Genomic DNA, 23,970 nt, shown 5'->3' with positions numbered 1-23,970 from the left:
ATAATTCATTTGCATTTATACAAAACTTAAACCATTTAAGAATTTTATTAATTTTAGACGAAATAAAAATTTTGTGTGACAGTAATGACGATGACAGAATGCTTTTGCATGATGGCCGATTTCGATGTTTAATCGATAGTTGTTCAAGTAATCAATATTAAATAAGTATATACCTAATTACTAAATCTGTAAAGTTTCGATTTATGTTTTATGAATATAATTGCAAAATACTACAGAATTTCACTTTCTTGCATAAATTTTATTAATAATAACGTAAATTTTGTACAATATTTTTAATAATTAAAGTAAATAAATTTTAAGTTCACAAATAAATAATCGATTACTGCCATCGACCGCTTACATTCAATCTCAGTTAATTTGATTAATCGCGGCAGGTAAAGTAAAATTCTTCCTTCAGTACAATAAAGTGTTACTTTACTGCCGCAAATGGCGTCAAATGAGTACAATATTGAATGACTTTAGTGACGGTTGGCGATAAAAAATATGACATGTCACCTGAATGTTTGGCAGAGTGGATACGAAAGTTGTAAAACCACATCTACCTTAAATAAAAGGCGCCAGATGTGGATAACTTTGGCAATGGTATGGTGTGTTGTAGATCCATTGTCCCATAGTATGTTTTCCTATAAATGGAGGATATTTCTGTATCTACTATCTGAGAATGAAAAGCTAACTTCCAGTTTTCTTTATGCTCTTCCGAAATATCTCTAGCATCGCAAACAGTGCATGTATCACTTTTCGGGTTACCAATAAACAAATTGAACTTTGTTTCTAAATCGTGTCTGTAGAAGGACGCCTCAACCATGTATTTGTCTTCCAGTTTTTCTCTTTGCACTGGTGGTCTCCCCTGTGGACGCTTGCCTGCTGGTTTTCCTTCTAGCGCAATTCTTGGTAGTCTGTGCTCCTCCATTCTTTTTACATGACTGAACCATTCTCTTCGTCTTTGCATGCCCCATCTGACTACATCTTGCACGCCACATTGTTCCCTGATAATGTTTTTTCGTATTCTATCTCTTCTTGTCTTCCCTGCTATTGCTCTTAGTGTCTTCATTTCGGCTGTTCGTAGCATGTTTTTGGTTTTATTGGTGTCTTCTCTTCATTCAATGCCATAGGTCATAACAGGTCTGATGCAAGTTTTATAAATTCTAACTTTGCTGTCCATTCTCATATATGGGTTATTCCAGACCACATCTCTCAAACATCCGGACAAGACAGCGGCCTTGTTAATTTGTCCTCTTAGGTCTCTGGCTGGGTCATGATAACTTGATAACTCTACAACTAGATATTTGTACTGTTTTAGCTGTTCTATGGGTTTCCCCTCTACCACGAGCTTGTATCTAATTGGGTCTTTCGCAATGGTAATGCATTTTGTTTTCTGCGTGGATATGTTCATGTTGAGTCGTCGACATGCTTGATAGAATGGATAAATTTGTCTTTGTAGGTCATCCCCGTCCTCTGCAGTCACGTCTGCATCATCCGCATAGCACACTATACTGATTCTACTGTGACCGAGTCTGTATCCTAGTTGTAGCGATTCCACATCTTCTATTATTTCATCCATTAGTATATTGAATAGAAATGGGCTGGGGCTGTCTCCCTGCCTGATTCCTCCTGGTGTTGGTATGTTGGCCGTAGTGGTGTCATTTGTTTTAATTTTTGTCGTGTTGTTTATGACTTCAACAATGTTTGCCGGTATCCTTTTTTGCTTAATTTTCTTTATTATATCGCTAAGTCTGACCCTGTCAAATGCTTTCGTTAGGTCTAAGAAGCAAATATATGCAGGTTTGTTATATTCTATCGACTTCTTTTTCACTTGTTTCATGACAAATATTTCGTTCGTCGTCGACCTGTCTTTTCTGAATCCTTGCTGTTTTTCTCTGTTCTTTATCTGTGATTCCAATTTATCCTTGAGTATTAGGGTGGGCTGAAAAAACAATTTTTTTTATTTGATTCGCAATACCTCACAAAAGTTGTTAATTACCTATCTGAGTAAATTTCTGAAAAAAATTTCTAAATAAAAAAATATCTTCCGTTCGCGCATTCCATTCAAACTTTTGAAAAGTTGCGAAAATTTGCTCGTCTTTGACTTTTTTTTTAATAACTAAATTCACTATTATCAAAACTCAATAGGTCCTAATGTTGAATTTAGCGTAGGAGAAACCTAAAAAAAAATTGAAATCAGTAGTTTTTCAACATTAACTGACCGCGCAAATCGTGTAAAACATGGTATTTTTACAACTTTTTGCTTAATTTTGAACAAAACTTGTAATAATAAGTACCGCTTATTTCAATCTCCCACCGAAGCTGCGGTTTGAACAGTTCATATGGTCGTATTCTAAAGTAATCATCGAATGTAAAAAATCATGTAAAACCGGTTTCCGCCCGGGCGAATTTACTTTACGCGGTTGTTACGGAGGTTACTCTAGATCAGCGGTTCTCAACCACCGTGTCGCGACACACTGGTGTGCCGGAAGAACCTATCAGGTGTGTCGCGAGATTTACGAATAAGAAATTTTTATTTATATTTTTTTACTTGTTATAATATACCAATCATGGACTCAACCATTTTTTTTTTAACTATTAGGTATAGGTATACCACGTTATACCAATGAATAAAGTGCCTATCCGCAATTGTTTCCTCTCTAACTGTTTTTAAAATTTTTAACATTTTTACATTTTGACATTTTTAATAAGCTAAATTCTTTGAATGCAACTATGCAAAGACGAAAGGAAACCATAATATCATCAATTGATAAAATAAGTGCGTTCTCCAAAAAACTTACATTCTAGAACTCGGTTATAGAAAAAAAAACGATTTGACTGCTTTTCCCGAAACCTCTATAACTTTAATTAATTTGAAATCTGAAGAACAGACTCTACTAAAGGAGATCATGAACGAGCACTTATGTAAGTTGCAAGAAGGGGTAACTAAATACTTTCCCCCTGTCTTGAGTGCTAACTGTGAATGGTTGATTGCATTTGACGAGAACAACTTAAGCAAGGCAGAATTAACCTGTTTTCAAGGAACAACTTATTGAAGTGTATTCTGGCACAGTTTTTAAAATCAAAATTTAGAGAAGTAGCTCCGGATGTTTTTTTATTTCAGTTAAGAATGACTACCCAGAATTAGCAAAGAAAGCAGTATCCCTTTTACTGCCGTTTTCGACCTCGTACTTATGTGAATCTGCATTTTCTGCGATGAAAAATATAAAATCTAGCTACCGGTCTCGATTATTTGATGTGGACAGCGAGCTGAGGGTGTGTCTGTCTACAATTCGTCCTCGGATAGAAATACTTTGCAAAAGTCATCAGGGTCAAATTTCTGTTTTGTTTTTTGCTTGTTATGTTCTTACGAAATAAAAAATAATATGCTTAATATATTCATCTGTACTTACCTACCACTAGCAAAAATTTGTACATATAAGGGTGTCGCGAATCTGTAAGGAGTACGTAAGTGCGTCGCTGAGTAAAAAAGGTTGAGAACCGCTGCTCTAGATCATATGATATGTTGGGGGAAACCGGTTCTTCCCAACTCTCCCCACTCTTCACCCGAGTGTTTCTCTATCTCGTCTAACCTTCCTTCCTCAGTTACCTACTACCTATCGATTACCGAAGTCATATTTGTAAACTGTTTCAAGTTCGTTTTCAACATTTTGTTTTGTTCATCGTGTTAGTGAATTTTGGTAAAAAATGTCGTGTAAAAAAGTCACTACAAGAAAGGATTTTGAATGCCCGATTCTTGGTAATCCTCGAGATTTTCCAAATAATAAACTCCCCAATTACGAAGGTGTCTTATTGTGCTGCTTCCAAGTAAGGTATGAGATGTCACTCTACACTAACAACAAAAAAGTGAGCTTTAGTGAAGTAGCTAATACGGTTGCTACAAAGATAATGAATTTGTATTCAAAAGCTTCTATTCCTTCGGTGACCAAAGAAAGAATAGTGCAACTTATTAATAAGTACCATGATAAGTACCTACTACAAAATCAGAAAATCTTACCATCGTGACATACCCAACAAACCCGATTTCAAAAAAAAGATTGACGAGTTCAAACGTGATTCTGCCTTGCTTTTTGATATGGCTGCGTGTAAATGTCCAATTGTCGTGAACTGCACTTGTAAAAAAACTAAGTTGAGTGAGTGCAAGTGCACGATTTCAATAAACTGTCATTGTGAGAAAGCCAACAAAATTCCAGCTATTGAATTACGATTTATTTATCTACAAAGAAGGTATGGTTTGGGAAAGATTGGATCGTTGGACTTGCAGGAAACACGCAAATTAGCGAAACGGCTTGACAGAAAAGCCAAAAACATAGAGCCCCAGCCAAGTACGTCGAGCCCCAGCCAAGTACGGAATAATTAAGGAATCTGACGAAAACGTACAGTTTATAAAGGTGAAAAAAGATTCTGATAGTGATGATGACCTTGACGTATACGACCCTCCAGTGCGGCACCGAGTTGTCAAAAATAAAAACCCATGGCAGATGAGGATCAATCTCAAAACAACATCTCTAGCTAGTGATCGTTTCGGAGTCTCTGATCGAGCCACGGCCGCGATCGCGTCATCTGTCCTTCAAGATTTTGGTATCATTAATGACACAGACACTTCCCAAGTTATTGACAAAAATAAAATACGCAGAGGAAAAACTCAAAACAGAAATTTTTTGCAGTGTCAATCGATTAAGGAAGCATTACATGGATTGTACTTTGATGGGAGAAAAGATGAAACCATAGTAATAAAAGAAATTAATTCAAAGCGCTTTCGAAAAACTGAGAAAGAAGACCACTATTCCCTCATTCAGGAACCTGGATCAAAATATATTGGCAATGTTTCTCCCTCTTCAGGACTATCCAAAGACATAGCTTCTTCTATAGTTGCCTATTTGGCTAAACAAGGGATTTCCCTTGAAGAACTTGATGTGATTGGGAGTGATGGAACGGTGATTAATACAGGTTGGAAAAAAGGTGTCATTCATCAGATTGAGTTGCATGTTGGAAGACCAGTGCAGTGGGCTATTTGTCTGCTGCACTTCAATGAGCTACCGTTCCGCCACCTTTTTCACCACTTGGATGGAGTTACCACAGGGCCAAAATCTTTCAGTGGACCAATTGGAAAAAAACTTGTTGGCTGTGAAAAACTACCGCCGGTCCAATTTGAGCCTGTGGATTGCCCCATACCTATTATAGACAGAAAAGTCCTGAGCAAGGATCAAATGTACCTACTTGACATTTCTGTTGCCATCAATACAGGTACTATTTCAGAAGATTTGGCGGCCCGTGATCCTGGCCCCCTTTCACATTTAAGGTGGTTGACTGCGGCTAATCGAGTACTCCGACTTTATGTAAGCATGGAAATACCCCCTAAAGAGGTTAAGCAGTTAATAAATTTTATTTTAAAATGCTATATGCCTCTGTAGGCAAACAAAGGATACAAAGCCAAACTAGAACATTCAGGTGAAGTAACAGAAGAGATATCCATAGAAAGTGGAGTCAAACAGGGTTGTGTACTATCGCCTACCCTATTTCTTATTATGATAGATTGGGTAATGAGGAAAGTAATCGACGATCGAACAGGCATCAGGTGAAACCTTTTCAAACAGCTAGAAGATCTCGAATTTGCAGATGACATCTGCCTTATAACTGAACACCGAAATCATATGCAAGCAAAAATTGACAAATTGGCACAGTACTCCGACACGATCGGACTTCGAATAAACACAGAAAAAACTAAACTTCTAAAAAATAATAACCATCCAAATAATAAAATAATGATAAACGGTAAAGAAGTAGAAGAGGTAGACAAGTTCACATATCTGGGATCTGTCATGGAAAGGAGCGGGGGGTGTAAAAAGGATATACAGACGAGAATAACAAAGGCGCAACACGCATTCAACGCTTTAAATAAAATTTGGCAAACAAACGAAATATCGGAAATAACAAAAATTAAAATCTTTAACAGTTGCATTAAAAGTATACTGCTCTATGGAGCAGAAACATGGAAACAGGACGAAAATACAACTAAAAAACTACAAACATTTGTAAACAAATCTCTAAGAAAAATCCTAAAAATATACTGGCCAAATAAAATAACTAATACAGAACTATGGGAAAGGACAAAGCAAACTAACGTATCTACTACAGTCAAGGAAAAAAAATGGAAATGGATCGGCCACACTTTAAGGAAAGACCAAAGCAGCATAGCAAGACAAGCACTTGAATACCAACCAGAGGGAAAAAGAAAGAGGGGCAGACCAGACAACAGCTGGAAAAGAACAACAACGAGAGAACACGAAAAAATTGGACTAAGATGGGGCGAAGTCAAAAAGAGAGCAAAAGATAGAAGAGAGTGGAGGGAATTAGTTCACAATTTATCCAGAGAATAAAAACAAAAGAAGATGCGCTGTCCCGGCCAGACAGCAATCTTACACTTTTGGCCAAGAAACGCATAAGCGCCCAATACTCCACAAGGAGGGATGGAACGAGAGAGAGAGATATGCCTCTGTGGTTCAAAATTAAAACAAGCAAAAAGTTTACAGATGGTCCGAAAATTGTTTTTGAAACCATCAGAACATCACGCTATCTATCTCAAAACTTGCTGCAAGTCATTGACCCTGTGATTGAGCGGAACGCATTTTTCGCTCATCCCGAAAATTTGCTTCTTACAATGATAGTTGATGAAAGTAGATTCATCAGAGAACTAGGGTTGCGCCGAATTTGGAAAGCACGATCGCTTATGAAGGGAAAGCTAATACGAAATTTCAACACTCCGAGGATAAATTTCGATGCTACAGACTACACCAACATGATTTTTTGGGACACGTGTAAACTTTCTCCTCCTCCCCTTTTAAGGAGGATCACGGATGAAGAAATTAAACAACTGATACACTCTGGCACCTAATTTTGATGATTTTCCTTGTCACACACAAGCAGTAGAACGGTGTGTAAAGCTCGTTTCTGAAGCTTCAAAAAAAGTGTATGGAGTAGACGCAAGAGATGGCTTGATAAGAACCACCCTCCTGTCACGGTCCATTATGCCTGAATTTTCAACAAAATCTGACTTTTAAGTGCAAACTGTTTAATAAAATTGTTTGTTTTTTGTTTAATTATTTTATTTTGTTCTAATTATAGTTATTTGAGTAAGTAAATGTGATGTAAAAAAAATTGGAAAATCGGTCATTTTTGTGAGAAATTGTAATATTTAACTGCTTTGCGCGAACGTTTAACAATAAAAATTTATTAAATTCGTCGTTTTTTTGTTTTCTTCATGCCTTAAACTCATCATTAGGACCTATTGCGTTTTCATAATAATACATTTTGTATTTTTAAAAAAATTAAAGAAAACAGCAAATTTTCACAAATTTTTAAAAGTTTGAATGCAATGCGCGAACGGAAAACATTATTTTATTTGGAAATTTTTTTCAGAGTTTTACTCAGACAGGTAATTAACAACTTTTGTGAGGTATTGCGAATAAAAAAAAACAAAAAGTGTTTTTCAGCCCACCCTATTGAGTATGCCTGTGAAAACTTCATTGTCGTAAGAGAGTTATTCATCTGTAGTTGTCCGGGCATGATCTTATATTAATATTACGGACATTATATTGACATTAAGTAATGGAAACATACTTTTATTATGATTTTTCGATTTTTGTTTCTTGAATAGTGCGATGTTTCTGCAGGAAATTGTTTAATGTGTCTCACAATGCAGTCAATAACGTCATGTTATCACTTATCTTATATGGACGATTCTTGTGACGTCCTTGCGTATTAGGTGATGGGACTGACTAATAAACTTAATCATTTTCTGGTTATTTCAACTTTCAGTCAGCCAATTCCTTATACCTAGAGAGTAAAAAGCATCTCTACATACTGATATCTCTTGTTTATCAAATGTGATTGCATATTTAAAGTATTTTTTTGACGATCTCCTATTAAATATATGTGAACAAACATATATGGAAGAATTTCAATGTTTTTGCCAACAAACTGGAAGAATTTCAATACTTTTAAAAATCAAAGTATTTTTAGTATTTACATCTAATGCATAAAATTTCTTTATGATTGTTTGTCCATCGTTATCAAATATATCTGTACTTTCTCAGACAATTATTCTTGCAGCACTCCAGTCTTTATTAGGTAGATTATTTTTCACATTTTTTCCAGTGTGTGATATATATTCTTGTCGTGTCCTTGGTTCCTTAATATTGCAGCTTTCTTACGTTTCCACTAACTTGGATCTAGTGTTCGTTTGTTATACAGTTTTGGTTGGCATTCAAATATGTTGCATTTTCCCGAGTTAACAATATGTAGGCCTGAGCAAGAGGTTTTCATATGTCTAGGTGATGGTCCGTGCTGCCGATCCCCGATCCATATATCAGCATTGGCAGTATAAGAATTGTTAATCTGTTATTTTTGTTTTCTGGTCTAAGTTTTTCTTTTTATTTGTTTACGCAGCCCAAAATAGCACTTGTTTGGCAAAATTATTCTCCGTTTTGATTTTCTTCGATCTATATAGGCATAGGCGTAACCAGGGGGGTTTTGGGGGTTGTAACCCCCCCCCATTGGGATGTACTTTGAGCTCTATACGCTTAACACCATAGCCCTCAGAGACCTTCCAGTAGTTGTAACCCCCCCCCTTTCAGGTAGTTGTAACCCCCCCCCTTAGGATCATCCTGGTTACGCCTATGTATATAGGTTTTTCATATATTTTCCAGAACTTAAATTTGAATTTAATATTTTTTAGATAGCTACAACGAATGGCGGCTGCTTGGTCAAGAACGAGATGAATCATTTCTTTTTAGCTGGGTTCAAACCAACCCCGATGAAAACAAATCCCAAACTTGCATAGGAGAATACAATTATGAAGAAAATACCTTAACCCCACTTTACTCCTTTGAAAAGAAGGTGGATTGTGTTCAAGCCTCCATGAATGCAGCACGGACGGTCTTACTATTTGTTTTGAAAGAAAAATGCGAAGAAACTGAAGAACTGATATATAGAAGTTACTTGTATAAGATAGATGATTTGCTGGAAAATGCTTTTGTGATCAAAAATGGGTCAAAAAACCAAACGTTTGTTCAGTTTTTGAATTTCAATTCACCTGTGGAGACTCAATCTCTGAAGTTTCTACTTCTTATACATCAAGAAGGTATGTATTTTGTACCTTTGTATTAACTTTTTTTGCTTGTAAATTTTATAAGGACTTATTTTTTATGTACAGATACTAAGATACAATTTAATGTATTAGTATTTTTATTTTTTTCTCTCTCCTATGGTGCTCAGTGGCGTAGCTGACAGGCCCGCAAGGCGGGAGGCCCGACGTCAGGAGGGCCCCTTAAAGCCTTCAAACTTCATACTTCTACTTTCTTTAAATTAGGGACCAAAACAAATTTTCCTAGTAAGCATCAAAATAGGGAATTTGGAAGGAAATAATGAAGCGGATAATTGACGTAACTCTTACCCTTCCGGGTGCAATTTGGCGTTTCGTGGATATGTTGGTAGTTTAGATGACAGTGAATCCCAAAAAGGTAATTTTTTGTCGGTGGTTTTTTTACTAGCTCAATATGATCCTCTTCCGGCTAAATTATTCGATAAAAGCAATAACTTAAAAACAAATTACTTGATCCCCCAAATACAAAACGAAGTTATAAATTTGCTGGCTCAAGAAACTGAAAACAAATTGATCAATTTAATTAAAAAAGTTGTTTTTATTCAATAATTCTTGGTACCACTCAAGATATTTCAAAACACGATCAGTTTAGTTTTGTTTTCTGTTATATAAAACTACCTTGTGATCAAAATAATTTACCTTCCTAAGCAGAAGTTGTTGAAAGTTTTTTGGGATTTATTCGCATTTTGGACCAAAGTCTTGTAAATAAAATTTTAAAATTTATACAATCAAAGAACCTTTCCATACACAACTGCAGAGCAAAGGGATATGCTGGGACAAGCGAGTGGTGTATATTCAGGCATACAAACAAAGGCGCACATCTGGCATTGAAAAAACAGCTTCCTTTGTTCAGTGTGCATCCCATAATCTGAAACTAGTATTGAATAATTCCGTTGCTGGTGTACAGGAGTTAGGGATGAACTCGAGCCGAGCCGAGCTTTTGACAAGCTTGAACTCGGCTCAGAATGTCGAGCAGAGCTCGAGATAGAAGCTCGGCTTGAACTTCGAGCTGACAGATAAGCTCGTGGGTCCTGTCGGCTCGACTCGAATATTTTGAGCCGGCTGGAATTTATTCCATATTTACGGGCATATATGTAGGTATAATAAAAATACATATTATTTGTAGTCTGCATTACTTACTCTCAAACAAAATTATCAGTCGTAGCAGAAATAAATTAATTAGAAAAAGTATGAAGCATTAGCTAAAATATTGACAAGCTCGTTGAGCAAAGCTCGGCTCGTTTCGAATTCAGCTCGGCTCGTTTCGAATTCAGCTCGGCTCGGCTCGCAAGAAACAAACCGGCTTGAGGTCGAAGCTCGGCTTGCCAAACGAGCCGAGCCGAGTTAAGCTCGAGCTTGTGACCATCATCCCTAACAGGAGTTGGTTTTTTTACAATATGATTAAGAGATTATATGTTTTTTTAGCGCAAGTAGTAAAAGATGGGATGTGGGATGTACTATGTTACTATGTACTATTATGACTTTGGGCTCATCGCGTTTGCCAACACTTAAAAGGTTATGTGAAACCCCGTGGTCATCCAGACATAATGTTACGGCTTTGCTCGAGCTTTCCGACAATTAATGAAATCTTTAACGAAAATTTCATTGCTATCTAAAAAAAAACGATGAAAAATTAGAAGCTAATGCATTATTAGAGCATATGAATAATTTTGAATTTGCCGTTAACATTACTATTCAATCTAAAATACTCAACTTTATTAATCTAACATCAAAACTTTTGCAATCTGAAAAGGCAGAGTTACCGGTCGCCCTTTAACTTTTTGAAAAAACTCGTGATAATCTTCAAGAAATGAGAAATTCGTTTTCCGGAACTGTAGCAGAAGCAGCAGGAATAGCAGAATAGTGGGGCATTATACCAGAATTTAAAGATAAACGGATAAAACGCATAAAAAAAATTTACGATGAGCTCAGCTGCGACGAAAAAATAACATAGCAAAAAAAGTTTTGAAGTTAATGTTTTCAATGTAAATTTAGATATAATATTTGCAACAACTTGCTAATAGGTTTTTCGAATTAAGAGACATGTATGTGTATTCCCAAAAAAATCTATTAACACTAACGGATAAATAAAGGCAATGAACTAAATTATTAATGAAAGGCCAAATATTGTCCTTTACACATCTTCTTCTTAAAGTGCCTATCCGTTCCGGATGTTGGCGATCATCATGGCTATCTTGACTTTGTTTACCGCAGCGCGGAACAGTTCAGTAGTAGTAGTGTTATACCACTTTCGTAAAGGACCCTGCACAAACCTTATGGAAAATAGGTCGCAGTGGATTTCGTTCATACTTTGGGAAAATACTCTTTGAAGCATCCTGATAAAAAGTTCTCATGGGCACAACTCAATCGTATGAAGGATTCATACGTCCAAACTCGGAAAATTATAAGATTTACGGGGTATTATAATTCCGTGAGTTACTGGTTATTTGGCAACATGTAGAAGTTTGGATCAAGAAAAAGTACTAGTAATCTAGGATTTTTTCCTGGCTATCCAATGGCGACTTTTACTTTGACCTTGACCTTAAAAGGACGTCATCTTCTAGAGTTTCGAGGGTTTTAGGCATTAAATTGATATAAACAGATTACTCATGGGTTTTCGGGATCGCAAAACACGAATATGCCATCAGAATTGCCCTCCGGATGACGTGGTGGCCAGGGCCACTGCAAGGGACGTCATCTTCTAGAGTTTCGATGGTTTTCGGCATTTAATTGATGCAAATGAATTACTGGAGGGTTTTTGAGGTCGCTAAACACGAATATGCCACCAGAACCGACTCCCGGAGCACCTGGTTTCCAAGGTCAATGAAAGGGGCTCCTGGAGTTTCGAGGGTCTTTGGTACTACATTGATGCAAACGGATTAATTATAGGTTTTTGGGGTTGCTGAACACGAATACGTGATCACATTTTGCCGTAGGCACAATGTGATTCGTGGGTCGGATCTGATAATGTATGCATGTTCAGCAACCCCAAAAACCTAAGAGTAATCCATTTGATTCCTCTGAAACACCAGAAGATAACCTGTCTTAGGCACCAGGTGCTCCTCTGTCTGTGCTGATCACGTATTCGTGTTCAGCAACCCCAAAAACCTATAACTAATCCGTTTGCATTAATGTAGTACCAAAGACCCTCGAAACTCCAGGAGCCCCTTTCATTGACCTTGGAAATCAGGTGCTCCGGGAGTCGGTTCTGGTGGCATATTCGTGTATAGCGACCTCAAAAAAACCCCCAGTAATTCATTTGCATCAATTAAATGCCGAAAACCATCGAAACTCTAGAAGATGACGTCCCTTGCAGAGGCCCTGGCCACCACGTCATCCGGAGGGCAATTCTGATGGCATATTCGTGTTTACCGATCCCAAAAACCCATGAGTAATCTGTTTATATCAATTGAATGCCGAAAACCCTCGAAACTCTAGAAGATGACGTCCGTTGAAGGTCAAAGTAAAGGTCGCCATTGGATAGCCAGGAAAAAATCATAGACTACTAGTACTTTTCCTTGATCCAAACTTCTACATGTTGCCAAATAACCAGTAACTCACGGAATTGGAATACCCCGTAAATCTTATAATTTTCCGAGTTTGGGCCTCTATATCTTGAAAATCCTTCATACGATTGAGTTGTGCCCATGAGAACTTTTTATCAGGATGCTTCAAAGAGTATTTTCCCAAAGTATGAACGAAATCCACTCGACCTGTTTTCCATAAGGTTTGTGCGGGGTCCTTTTGAAGCCAAGAAATGCGTCTTCTTCCCGGTCCTCTTTTACCATTTATCTTCCCTTTACACATATTTTAGTAATTATGCTGATAGTTGGTGTCGTTATGTTTATAATACGGGGGCCCACAAAAATTGTCGCGGGGGGCCCCCAATCTTCAGCTACGCCACTGATGGTGCTACATCCTAAGTCGGGTCCTGGCCTCCCCCAGCATCCGCCTCTAAGTATATCTCTCATTTTTTGCTGCTCTCCTCCAGCTATCCGCCATGTCTTTAATATCGGTTCTCACTTCGTCTATCCACCTAACCTTTGTCTTCTTACTGGCCAACGTCCCATTTTTTCTTTAATCTTTTTAACGCGTTTTGGTTTTCTTGATCAATTCCAATATTTTATCCATTAGATTATCTCAAGTTGTGCCTATATATCTTGTCCATGGCGTGCCTCTTGGAGCCTTACAGTGTGTATTCTAGCCACTGTTCAAAATTAGAGGAACGACTTCACTACGTATAATGAACCATCGTCATAAATTAACAATGGCAATTTTAACAGCCACAAGATGCGTAAGACATTGATCTATGTCTGAATCTTTCATTGGAAGAATAAAGAAGAAAAACCAACTTGATAAAATATAAGTGCATGTAGTCTCGAGGTTAGAGCCTATTGGAGCTAACAGGATTGCCTGCTACTGAAAGATAATCTTCTGTATGGAATCTTTGAAAATGAGGATGATGTGGAATCTAAGCTAAACATTTGATCGTACATAAAAGAAAAATGTCAGCAATATTTCACCAGTTACATGACAGTACATGAAGAAAGACACTTTAGCGTTACGAAGACTTTATAAAAGGTTCGAGAATGGTTATATTTGGTGAACTACAAATAATATTTAACGCAATGGTGCCGAAAATGCAAATTTGACAATGTGGACAATGGTCCAGTTGATAAAAAGAAGGCCCCCATAAAATAGTTCAATGTTGATAGTCTTATGGAGAGAGTGGCCATTGAAATTGTAGGATCATTTCCAGAAACGGATACTGGAAATTAGTATATTCTTATAGCAATGGATTATTTTACGAAATGGACTGAGGTCTATGCAATCCCAAACGAGGAGGCCTGTTTCACATATTCGCTTAGAAATCAGTCAGCAATCTTCCAAAACATGTTCTGGTTGATTAGTACCAATGATGTGGAAACGACACCTACTGCAGATTGAATGATCCAGAGAATGAATCGAACGATAGATGAACATGTTTCCAAAGTTATATCCGAACATCAAAGAGGTTGGGCCCAGTATCGTGCATTCATTTGTATCTGATGGTCCACCGATAGGCTGTTAATGAAACTACTGGTGAAGCTTGTTTGAAAATGGGTCGTGAAGTCAGGGTGCCTTGTGATCTTAAGTGTGATCGTCTTTCTGGTACTTCATATTTATGTAACTATCAAAATAGTGTCTTTTGCAATGTTATCGGGTCGCTCAATGTATAGTCTTTTTACTACAAAAGCAAGATTACGTAGGTCATCATTTCTGACGTCAGAGCACTGCCAAATCATTAGAATGTGACTTTTCATCATGGCCACGTTAATGTCATTATTTGTCAGATATTTTCTTTGTTTTTGTTTACTGTACAAATAATATCTCTAATTCTTTATTCTAATTAATTATGTCAATCTGTTTTCATTTTTTGCCGAAATATATTAATAATACGCCGAAATATTTGTAATGTTAATTAACGTAAATAAACATCAACTTTAAAATTGACATTTCTCTAGCACAGCTATACGACACCCACACGGAACTGCCCGATCTTGCATAAGTGTCAACATGGTATTATAATAAGAAAAACGTAATCGCGATTACATTGAGAATTTTAGAATTACATTAACTAAATAACCAAAAACATTTTTTATTATTAATAATATAAATTTTATAAAACAATCCTTTAAGTTAAATACTCCAGAAAATAATATTTTTTTTTGAATATAGGTATTAGTGTATTAGACAATCATACGCTAATGATGTGACAGTTCTGTGTTGCTACATTTTTACTTCAACACAATTTTATTCACATATAGCTTTAAAACACTGTACTGTTTTTATAAATACCTACATGTATTAAATATAACTTAATTTAAAAACTATTGTAGGTAATTACATATTATGTTTATGTTTGTATTGAGAAACATATGCCAAATCAAAATGCTTCTTTAATAGATTATTTTGAACAAGAACGAAATAATGGGATTCATTAATTAGAATAAATAATTATAGATATTATTTTTATAGTAAAAAAAAAGAAAAAGAAAAATATCTCTGACAAGTAATGACATAAACGTGGCCATGATGAAAAGTCACATTCTAATGTTTTGACAGTGCTCTTACGTCAGAAATTTTGACCTACGTAATCTTGCTTTTGTAGTAAAAATACTATTCTTTTTCTCATGATCATCTTTCAGTGCGTCACAGTTTTTCGATTTCTCTCTAACGCATTAAATTGTATGTGACAGAAAAAAAGGCACGTCTGTGAATACTTTGGTAATTATTCTAGTTCGGTGATTATTCTAGTTGTCGATAGATGGCGCCATAATCAAAAAAGAATTATTTATTAAATAAAATAACCAGCGAACTTCAAATATTAAGACTTACCGAATATATAGTAGCTGGATTCAATGACCAACAATATACGGGAGCAGCCTTTCTGGATGTAAGCAAAGCCTTTGATAGAGTGTGGCATGAAGGACTGACATACAAAATGAGAGATTATGGATACAGCGGGGCCATGACGAAACTCATCTCCTCGTACCTAAGCGACCGGAAGTTCAGGGTCCGGATAGGACCAGTTCTATCAGAACACGGGATGCCGGAAGCTGGAGTACCACAGGGGGCAGTTTTATCACCCCTTCTGTATACCATATATACAGCAGATGTTCCAAGAACACCCGGAACATTGATAAGCCTTTATGCAGACGACACTGCAATTGCTGCAAAACACATGAACCTAGATATAGCTGTAAGAAATCTACAGACGGCATTGGATACAATAGAAGAATGGAGTATCCAATGGAAAATAGCAATAAATCCAGATAAGACCCAAGCGGTTATCTTCAAAAAGAGAAGAGATAACCCAGAAGAACAGCTAACATTGCAAGACAGACCCATCGAATGGCAAAACGAAGTTAAATATTTAGGAGTCACAATGGACCAAGGTCTTACATTCACATCACATGTCAACGCAACAGTCCAGAAAACAGCAGCGGCCAGATCGGCAATAAGAGGACTCACAGGAAGAAGAAGCAAATTAGCTATGAAAACAAAATTAAGACTGATAAATAGCATTATACTGCCAATAATTACATACGCATCTCTTGCATGGGGTCACATAAGTCAAAGTAACAAAAAGAAGATACAAGCGGCACACAACAACTGCCTCAGAGAAGCTGCAAACGTGCCCAGATACGTCGCCGAACGGTTCTTATTTAGAGACCTAAAACAAATAAGAGTACTGGATATTATGGAGGAAAAAGCCAGAACAAAATTTGCTGAGCTAGAAGACCACCCAAACCGGATCTTGCAAGAGATATTAAGGTATGATGTGTACCATAGATGGAAACATAGGAGACCCAAACAACAAATATTATTAAATATATAATAAAGGCTAGATAATCGTAGCTCTATCAAAAGAAGACAACTTGCTCACCTTTGGCATCTCATTATATTTATTAATGTTGATTTTTATAATTTTCAGACATCCCTCAAAAAAAATATACAAAAAACTTCAAAACGGCTTCAGCCACTAAACAAATCAATAAAATATTAACAATAGGCGAAAGCCACAAAAAAAAAAAAAAAATATTAGTAACAAAACCCAAAAAAGGGCATGAGGGGCCCACATCCTCGAGCGCCGAGTCGCCGAACTGGACATAGCCCAGAGCGGGGACTCGGCGCCCGAGCAAGCAAAACAGATCGAAGATAAGTCACTAGAGATAGCGGGAATAGAGCGCCTCACGCTGGCCTGCATTGATCGGGGTAGGATTTCATATGGGAGTCCGTGTACCCAAGACTCCCATATGATAAGCACTTTGCTGATTGAGAGCCCCTATAGCGCATCAGAGTGCTATCGGGGGGTAAGTGGATGGTCTGGAGCATTGAAGCGGGGTGGAGTGATTCCTGCTTACGGGAGTTAATCCTCCTCGCCCCAATGAATTGTATCACCCGAATGTCATTCTCTAGGGGTGAGCAAGTCTCTCAGGCTGGGTTAAATCACTATGCTTGCTTGCTTGCTTAAATAAAATAATAATATTATCAATATAATCTGTACAATTTATAAGACTATACAAATGGAAGAAAATACCATTTTATAAATGCAATAGACACGATTGATTTGGTTTTATTCCAAATTGAAAATCAAATTTGACAACTGTCAGATTTAACTAAAATGTCACGTTAGAATAAATGTCATAAATGTGTATTATCACGGACTTACCTTTTTTTCTATAATTTGTGACGCACTGAAAAATGTTCATGAAAAGGAGAATATACAGTTCATCTAATTTACTTACTGTTGCACGTCATTATCTACGTTAGAGATCTAAGTTGACATTGTTGCCCAATTACAAAAAATTCTTGAATTCATTTTAAATCAAATACGTCACACAATTTTTGCGGAAGTGGATTTTACAGCAAAACAAATTAATATTCAATGTAAATAAATAAAATCTTTAAAAATAGAAAACAAGAATTAAGTTATAATCTTACGTTAAAGTACATAATAAAAACAGTAAATATATTGAAATAAATACTTGTAGTAAATAATATAAACAAATATGAACTGTCATCATCGCAACTGTCAAATAAATGTTACCAATTTATGTCAAAATGCCACCTTCGTTCGATTATAGTTACAGTGTATTCCGAACAAATGTGCTTCATAAAAACGCTTTATAATCCATTTGTACAAATTAAATGAAACATATTTTTGTGTATTTCTTTACGTTAACATTAATAGAAATTTTTAAATATTATTTCTACGCGTATATAATAAAATATGTCTAGTGGCTGTAATGCCAGTGTACTCGACAAAGTGATTATAAAAAGAACACACCTACCGCCTAAATATTTCGTGTTGGTATCATGTGACGTCACGGGCTATGACGCGGATGACGTGCAACGGTAAGTAAATTAGATGAAGTATATGTGTTTATTTAACGTCTCTCGACGAATGTGTTTATTTAAATGTGATGGTTAATGTTATACTACATTCGCTCTCGCGAGATTTTTTTTGACACTGACGTTAGTAATTTCTTTTTTGAAAAATTCAGTTGTCAGAAGTGACTGGAAATTACTACAAAACCAACGCACCTGCTCATATCCAATATTATTAATAGTAAACAGACATAAAAATAACATAAACCTTACGCCAATCAATATTTATTTATTTAAACGATTATATTGTATTGATAGCAAATGAGAAAATTATTTATTGTACAAAATAAAAATATTTTGTAGAAATAAACTTCACAAAATTTTATGAGATTAGTAGACACTCCCACTATTTCTAATAATTCTTCTTTTTTTAATGAAAGATTAAGTTAATTTGAGTTGATTTTAGCAGTTAATAGTGTGAGGTAGGAATTTTTGTGTTGTACGTTTCCTATTCCGAATGTCTCAAAAAAAAATCTCGCGAGAGCGAATGTAGTATAGATAAATATTGATCTCTCGGTCATTATACAAGAGATGTATTACATCTTAAAATGTCAAATGTATTCTGTCTGTATTCTGTCAAATGCATTCCTGAAATCAATCAAACATAGGGATGTATTGTATTCTAATTTCTAATGCTTTCTCTGCAATCTGTTTTATGCCGGATATTGCATTTGTAAATAACCTTACCGTACGGAAACATTGTTGCTCATCTGCTAATTTTATTAATTGGCTTATTCGTTGTTGTCAAGTTTTAGTTGTAAGTTTCAGAGTAGTATTTAGAAAATTAATATCTCGATTGATAAAATCTGTAGTTTTTGTTTTTTCTTGTCACCCTTTTTGAATAATACTATTTTATAGTGTCTTATAATCTTGTTAATGTTAATTAATCTTGTTATTGAAAAAGTCATTTTCGTTCCCCCATATTTCAAGAACTCATTTGTTATCCCGTCTTTACTTGCAGCTGTTCTGTTCTTTTAGTTTTACTACACACCTTAACTTATGTAATAGTTGAAGCAATAAATCACTGACCCTCCGAAACAAAACGACAAGATGGATCTTAATAATTCTTTTTGCATTCGATTCGCCATTAAACTTTATGACCCCTAGCCGTGAGATAATATTGAAAAACTGCATACAAAAAATACATTCTTAAAGTGCATCCCAAACAGACAAAAAAAAATTCAGAACTCGTCAATTATTATCGGCGGAAATGAGTTCTTTTTGTTACTCGGGGTTTTTGGGATCGCTGAAAACGAATATGACGTCGTAAGTGAACTCTGGAGTACCTGGTGCCCAGGGTACCAACTGTTTACCTCGTCTTGTGGAATTTTCGACAGATTCATTAAAAAATTAGTCAAAAATCATTACTCGGGGAGTTTTTGGGGTCTGTAACGACGAATATGATATCGGACGTAATCTCCGGAGTACCTGGTGCCCAGGGTACCTACTGTTTACCTCATCTTGTGGAGTTTTCTCGTCAAATTCATTAAAAAACTAGTCAAAAATCATTATTCCGGGGGGTTTTTTGGGGTCGCTGACGACGAATATGACATCGAAAGTGATTTTCGGAGTATCTGGTGCCCAGGGTACCTACTGTTTACCTCGTCTTGTGGAGTTTTCTCGGCAAATTCATTAAAAAATTAGTCAAAAATCATTACTTAATGCGTTTTTGGGGTCGCTGACAATGAATATGACATCGAAAGTGATTTTCGGAGTACTTGGTACCCAGGGTACCTACTGTTTACCTCGTCTTGTGGAGTTTTTGGCAAATTCATTAAAAAATTAGTCAAAATTTATTACTTGGGGGGTTTTTGGCGTCTCTGACGACGAATATGATATCGGAAGTGATCTCCGGAGTACCTAGTGCCCAGGGTACCTAAGGTTTACCTCGTCTTCTGTAAGTTTCTGCAAATTCATTAAACAATTAGTCAAAAATTATTACTTGGGGTTTTTGGGGTCGCTGACGACGAATATCACATTGGAAGTGGTCTCCGAAGTACCTGGTGTCCAGGGTACCTACTGCTTATGTCGTGACTAATGATTTTTCACTAATTTTTTAATGAATTTGCCGAGAACTCCAGAAGACGAGATAAACAGTAGGCACCCTGGGCACCAGGTACGCCGGAGATTACTTACGACGTCATATTCATTTTCAGCGACCCCAAAAACTCCGAGTAACAAAATTGAACTCATTTCTACCGATAATTGACGAGTTCTGAATTTTTTTTATTGTCTGTTTGAGATGCAGTTTTTCAAAATTATCTCATGGCTAGAGGTCACAAAGGTTCCTGGTGCATTCACGAATCGAATGCAAAAAGAATTATTAAGATCCGTCTTGTCGTTTTTTTTTTCGGAGGTAAGGCCGATTTTAGTGCTTTATTACTTTGCCTATAATGCTACTGGTTTTTATTTTTTTCGTTTTAGGTATTTACCAATACCAAATAAAACCTTCTGATGACACAATAAAAAAGGAATCGCTCACTAGCGAACTGCTAGTAAAGAATTTTTTTTGGGCTCAATGGGATGCGTGTGAGCAAACGCTATATTATATCCACAACAAGCATCGGAACCGAGGACTTGTTGCAGGAGAAGAAATAACTGTGGATGATAATACTAAAGTTATACCAACACTTACTGGTTTACAATTTCATGATGATCAACCTCATGAATCCGTGGTAATGATATCTTATCTCTTATTACTAACTGTTCAATTATGAATTATGAAAAACTGAATTCAAAGAAGATATTGACTCAGATATATTTGTTTATTTTTCTTCTTTCCATTCCTCTCCTATTAGAGATTGGATATCATCTAATCAAGGCTATTCGAACTTTGTTTACAGCTGTTCTAAACAGTTCATTTATCACTCATCTTTAAAGGTTCATTTAAATCAAAGCGAACACAAACGAAGGAACGAATTCGTAGGTGTTAGCTTGGTTATTTGTTCTCTACAAAATAGGACCATTAAAGGGTAAAAGGAATCCGGGCCACAGAAGAATATCCTGGATGAGAAATCTAAGAGTGCATTTAAATCAAAGCGAACACAAGCGAATTCGTTCTATAAAATTATTGTATTTGTACAGCGAATCAAACACTCGCTGTACAAATACAATAATTTTAAAGAACGAATTCGCTTGTTCGTTTGTGTTCGCTTTCATTTAAATTCACCTCTTAGATTCCTCATCCAGGTCCATCTTACTCCTATGTCAATTTTTGGCTATTTTGTTTTGTTACCCTAAATTAAAGAAAAATATGTATTTTTGCTATTTACAGCTCCTATGTCGTTATTTCATTAATTGGCTTATAGATGGCCATACATGAAAAAACGGCATAGGAAGGTAAGCAGTCAAAATACGTATTTCACTTTAATTTTAGGGCAACAAAACAAAATATCCAAAAATTGACATAGTAGGTTGGGAACTTTCACCATCGATATTCTTCTGTGGCCCGTATTCCTTCGTCATTCAATATTTCAAAATGGTTGGCGAAGTTTAAAATTAAATATTATGTATATCGGTAATATGAAATATAGGAAAAATTTGGCTAAAATTTAAATTTAAAAATTCCTAAGTGCGTAACAATTTGGGAATATATCTGTAATGCGATACATCTCACATTATTATTTCATTATTTTTCTGTTGAATGTTCGATGTCTAGGTTTCTACGGGAAGATATTTCCACTGTTATTATATGTTTTATAATTTCTTCGCCATTTATACTCTTTCTTCAGTTTTGTAGTCATATAATATAGGTCATTGGTCATTACCATTATTAATCATGATAACCTGTTCATCGATAAACTCATAAGAAAGACGAAGAAATAATATAAATGACAAATAAATTAGATAGATAGACAAACATCTTCAAGATGTTCCCATCTGCATAGGAATAATGGGTACACCTCCAAGATGTACCAATTCCTAAGAGTTCCTTTTTATTGTATCGCTTCCTTTCTTTTTCATTAAACTTTTTAAACTTTTAGCTGAACATCCCACTTAATCTACCTCATTTATCAACTTTTAATTCATCTGCAACGTACGAAGATGACGTAGTTCCATTAAGGATCCATGATTCTTCATTAGATTTAATTGTATTGACTAATCCTACAGGATGTGTCTGTATATGCCATAATTATTTATATCAGGTATGTAACCAAATAAATTAATATGTTATAACGCGTATATCTAAAGGTGCGTACTGATTTGAGTATTTTTCTCCGAACGGGCACTAGTCTAGGTGCCAAATAGAGGTCACCGTGTCCTTTTCAATTCTGATGCACAAACTCAACGGTTTCTTATGGATTTTTGGCTGCTGATTACGAATTTCGAGGGTGGATTTCGATCTGAGTGGTCAAAAAATTGTTATAAACAATTTAATTGTTTATAAATTGTTTATAAGACTCTGGCTCATAAACTAAACGAGATAAAAAAGAATGTTTAAAATAAAATTTGTTCGTTAATGAAAAACAAAGAAAAGAACGTTTACTAAACTTAAATCCCACAATTAGAACTCAAGATATTGTAAAATTAGTGCACAATGCAAATTGCAAATTGCAAAATAAGTAATTTTTCGAAGCTTTATCGATCGTAACTCGGCTTCTACGCATGAAAATGAGCCTTAGAAGGTCTCATTTTAAATTTTAATGAATATGCTTCCAAACAAAGTTTGTTAAATTACCTTGTCTTCATTTGTTTTAAAGTTATATCCGTTTGAAGTTAAAATTTTCTTAAAAAAATTGTACATTCATTTGTTTATAAGGGTCTCAAGCAAATTTGAGCTATAAACATGTATACTTTAATTAACAATAATGATAGAATAACTCAATAGGAACATTTTGAGCTTAAGAAAATGTTCGTATGTTTAGTTTTGGCCAAGATATCAATATTTTAATAGCGCCCTCTGAGGCGCGAGATTGGCTCAACGCGTAAAGGTTCACGCGCTAACTTCTCGATGAAAATTATAATTTCTATTATATAATATGTGTTATCTTCATTTTTCGTTTTTGAAGATCCTAATAAAATTTTATCATATAATTCTTATAATTAAATCATCATATTTTACCTCGTATCACCTTTCATTTTATTTAATTTTATTGTCTTTTATTTTTTGTACTAAATGAGAAAAAAAGCATTAGAAACTAATATTTCAGAAATATAACTAGAAAGTAAGTTGATATTATTTATTAATACTATTTTACAAACATTATCTTCCATGCATCTGCATCGAAATATACACAGAGAATCTCAGCTTTTTTACATCTGCATAAGTTCTTAGAGCAATTTTTACAGTTACATGGTGGTACTAAGTCTGTTCTTGTAGGCAGTAAAACTAAAACTTTCTGGGGCTTCAGAGTCTAATTATCTATATGATATCCATATAAAGTGGATCTAGTTCTTTTGTAACATCATCAAGGCACGTCAATTGTGTGTATGCCGCCACAACATAAATGCTCGTTTTATATGCAATGATGATGCTGTAAAAGAACTCGATCAATTTTTATAATATGGATATCACATATTGGCTCATTTGCATGCGTAGAAGCCGAGTTACGATCGATAAAGCGTCAAAAAATACTTACATACTTAACTGTGAGCCGATTTTGCGCCTCATAGCGCGCCATTAAAATATCGATATCTTGACCAAAAATAAACTTACTAATATTTTAAAAAGCTCAAAATGTTCCTTTCGAGTTCTTCTATCATTATTGGCAATTAAAATATAAATGTTTACAGCTCAAATTTAGTTGAAAGCCTTATAAACAAATTATTGTACAATTTTTTTAAGAAAATTATAGCTTCAAACATGTATAACTTTAAAAAAAATGAAGATAAAGTAATTTAACAAACTT

The 23,970-nt window shown here is 35.5% G+C and overlaps 1 protein-coding gene across 1 annotated transcript in view; it reads left to right on the top strand.

The window, feature by feature from the left end:
• The window catches only part of LOC114326805 (protein pigeon), a 76,553-nt gene that overhangs the window by 6,285 nt on the left and 46,298 nt on the right, over positions 1–23,970 (top strand). Inside the window, exons 2-4 of the mRNA XM_050648676.1 lie at positions 8,762–9,166; positions 20,546–20,796; positions 22,105–22,266. Coding sequence (XP_050504633.1) covers positions 8,762–9,166; positions 20,546–20,796; positions 22,105–22,266 — 818 coding nt within the window. The remainder of the gene's footprint in view (positions 1–8,761; positions 9,167–20,545; positions 20,797–22,104; positions 22,267–23,970) is intronic.

Source organism: Diabrotica virgifera, chromosome 4 (genome assembly GCF_917563875.1).
Source record: "Diabrotica virgifera virgifera chromosome 4, PGI_DIABVI_V3a".
Taxonomy (NCBI): domain Eukaryota; kingdom Metazoa; phylum Arthropoda; class Insecta; order Coleoptera; family Chrysomelidae; genus Diabrotica; species Diabrotica virgifera.
Note: the sequence above shows the minus strand (reverse complement) of the source record. Positions and strands in the feature narration are given on the sequence as shown.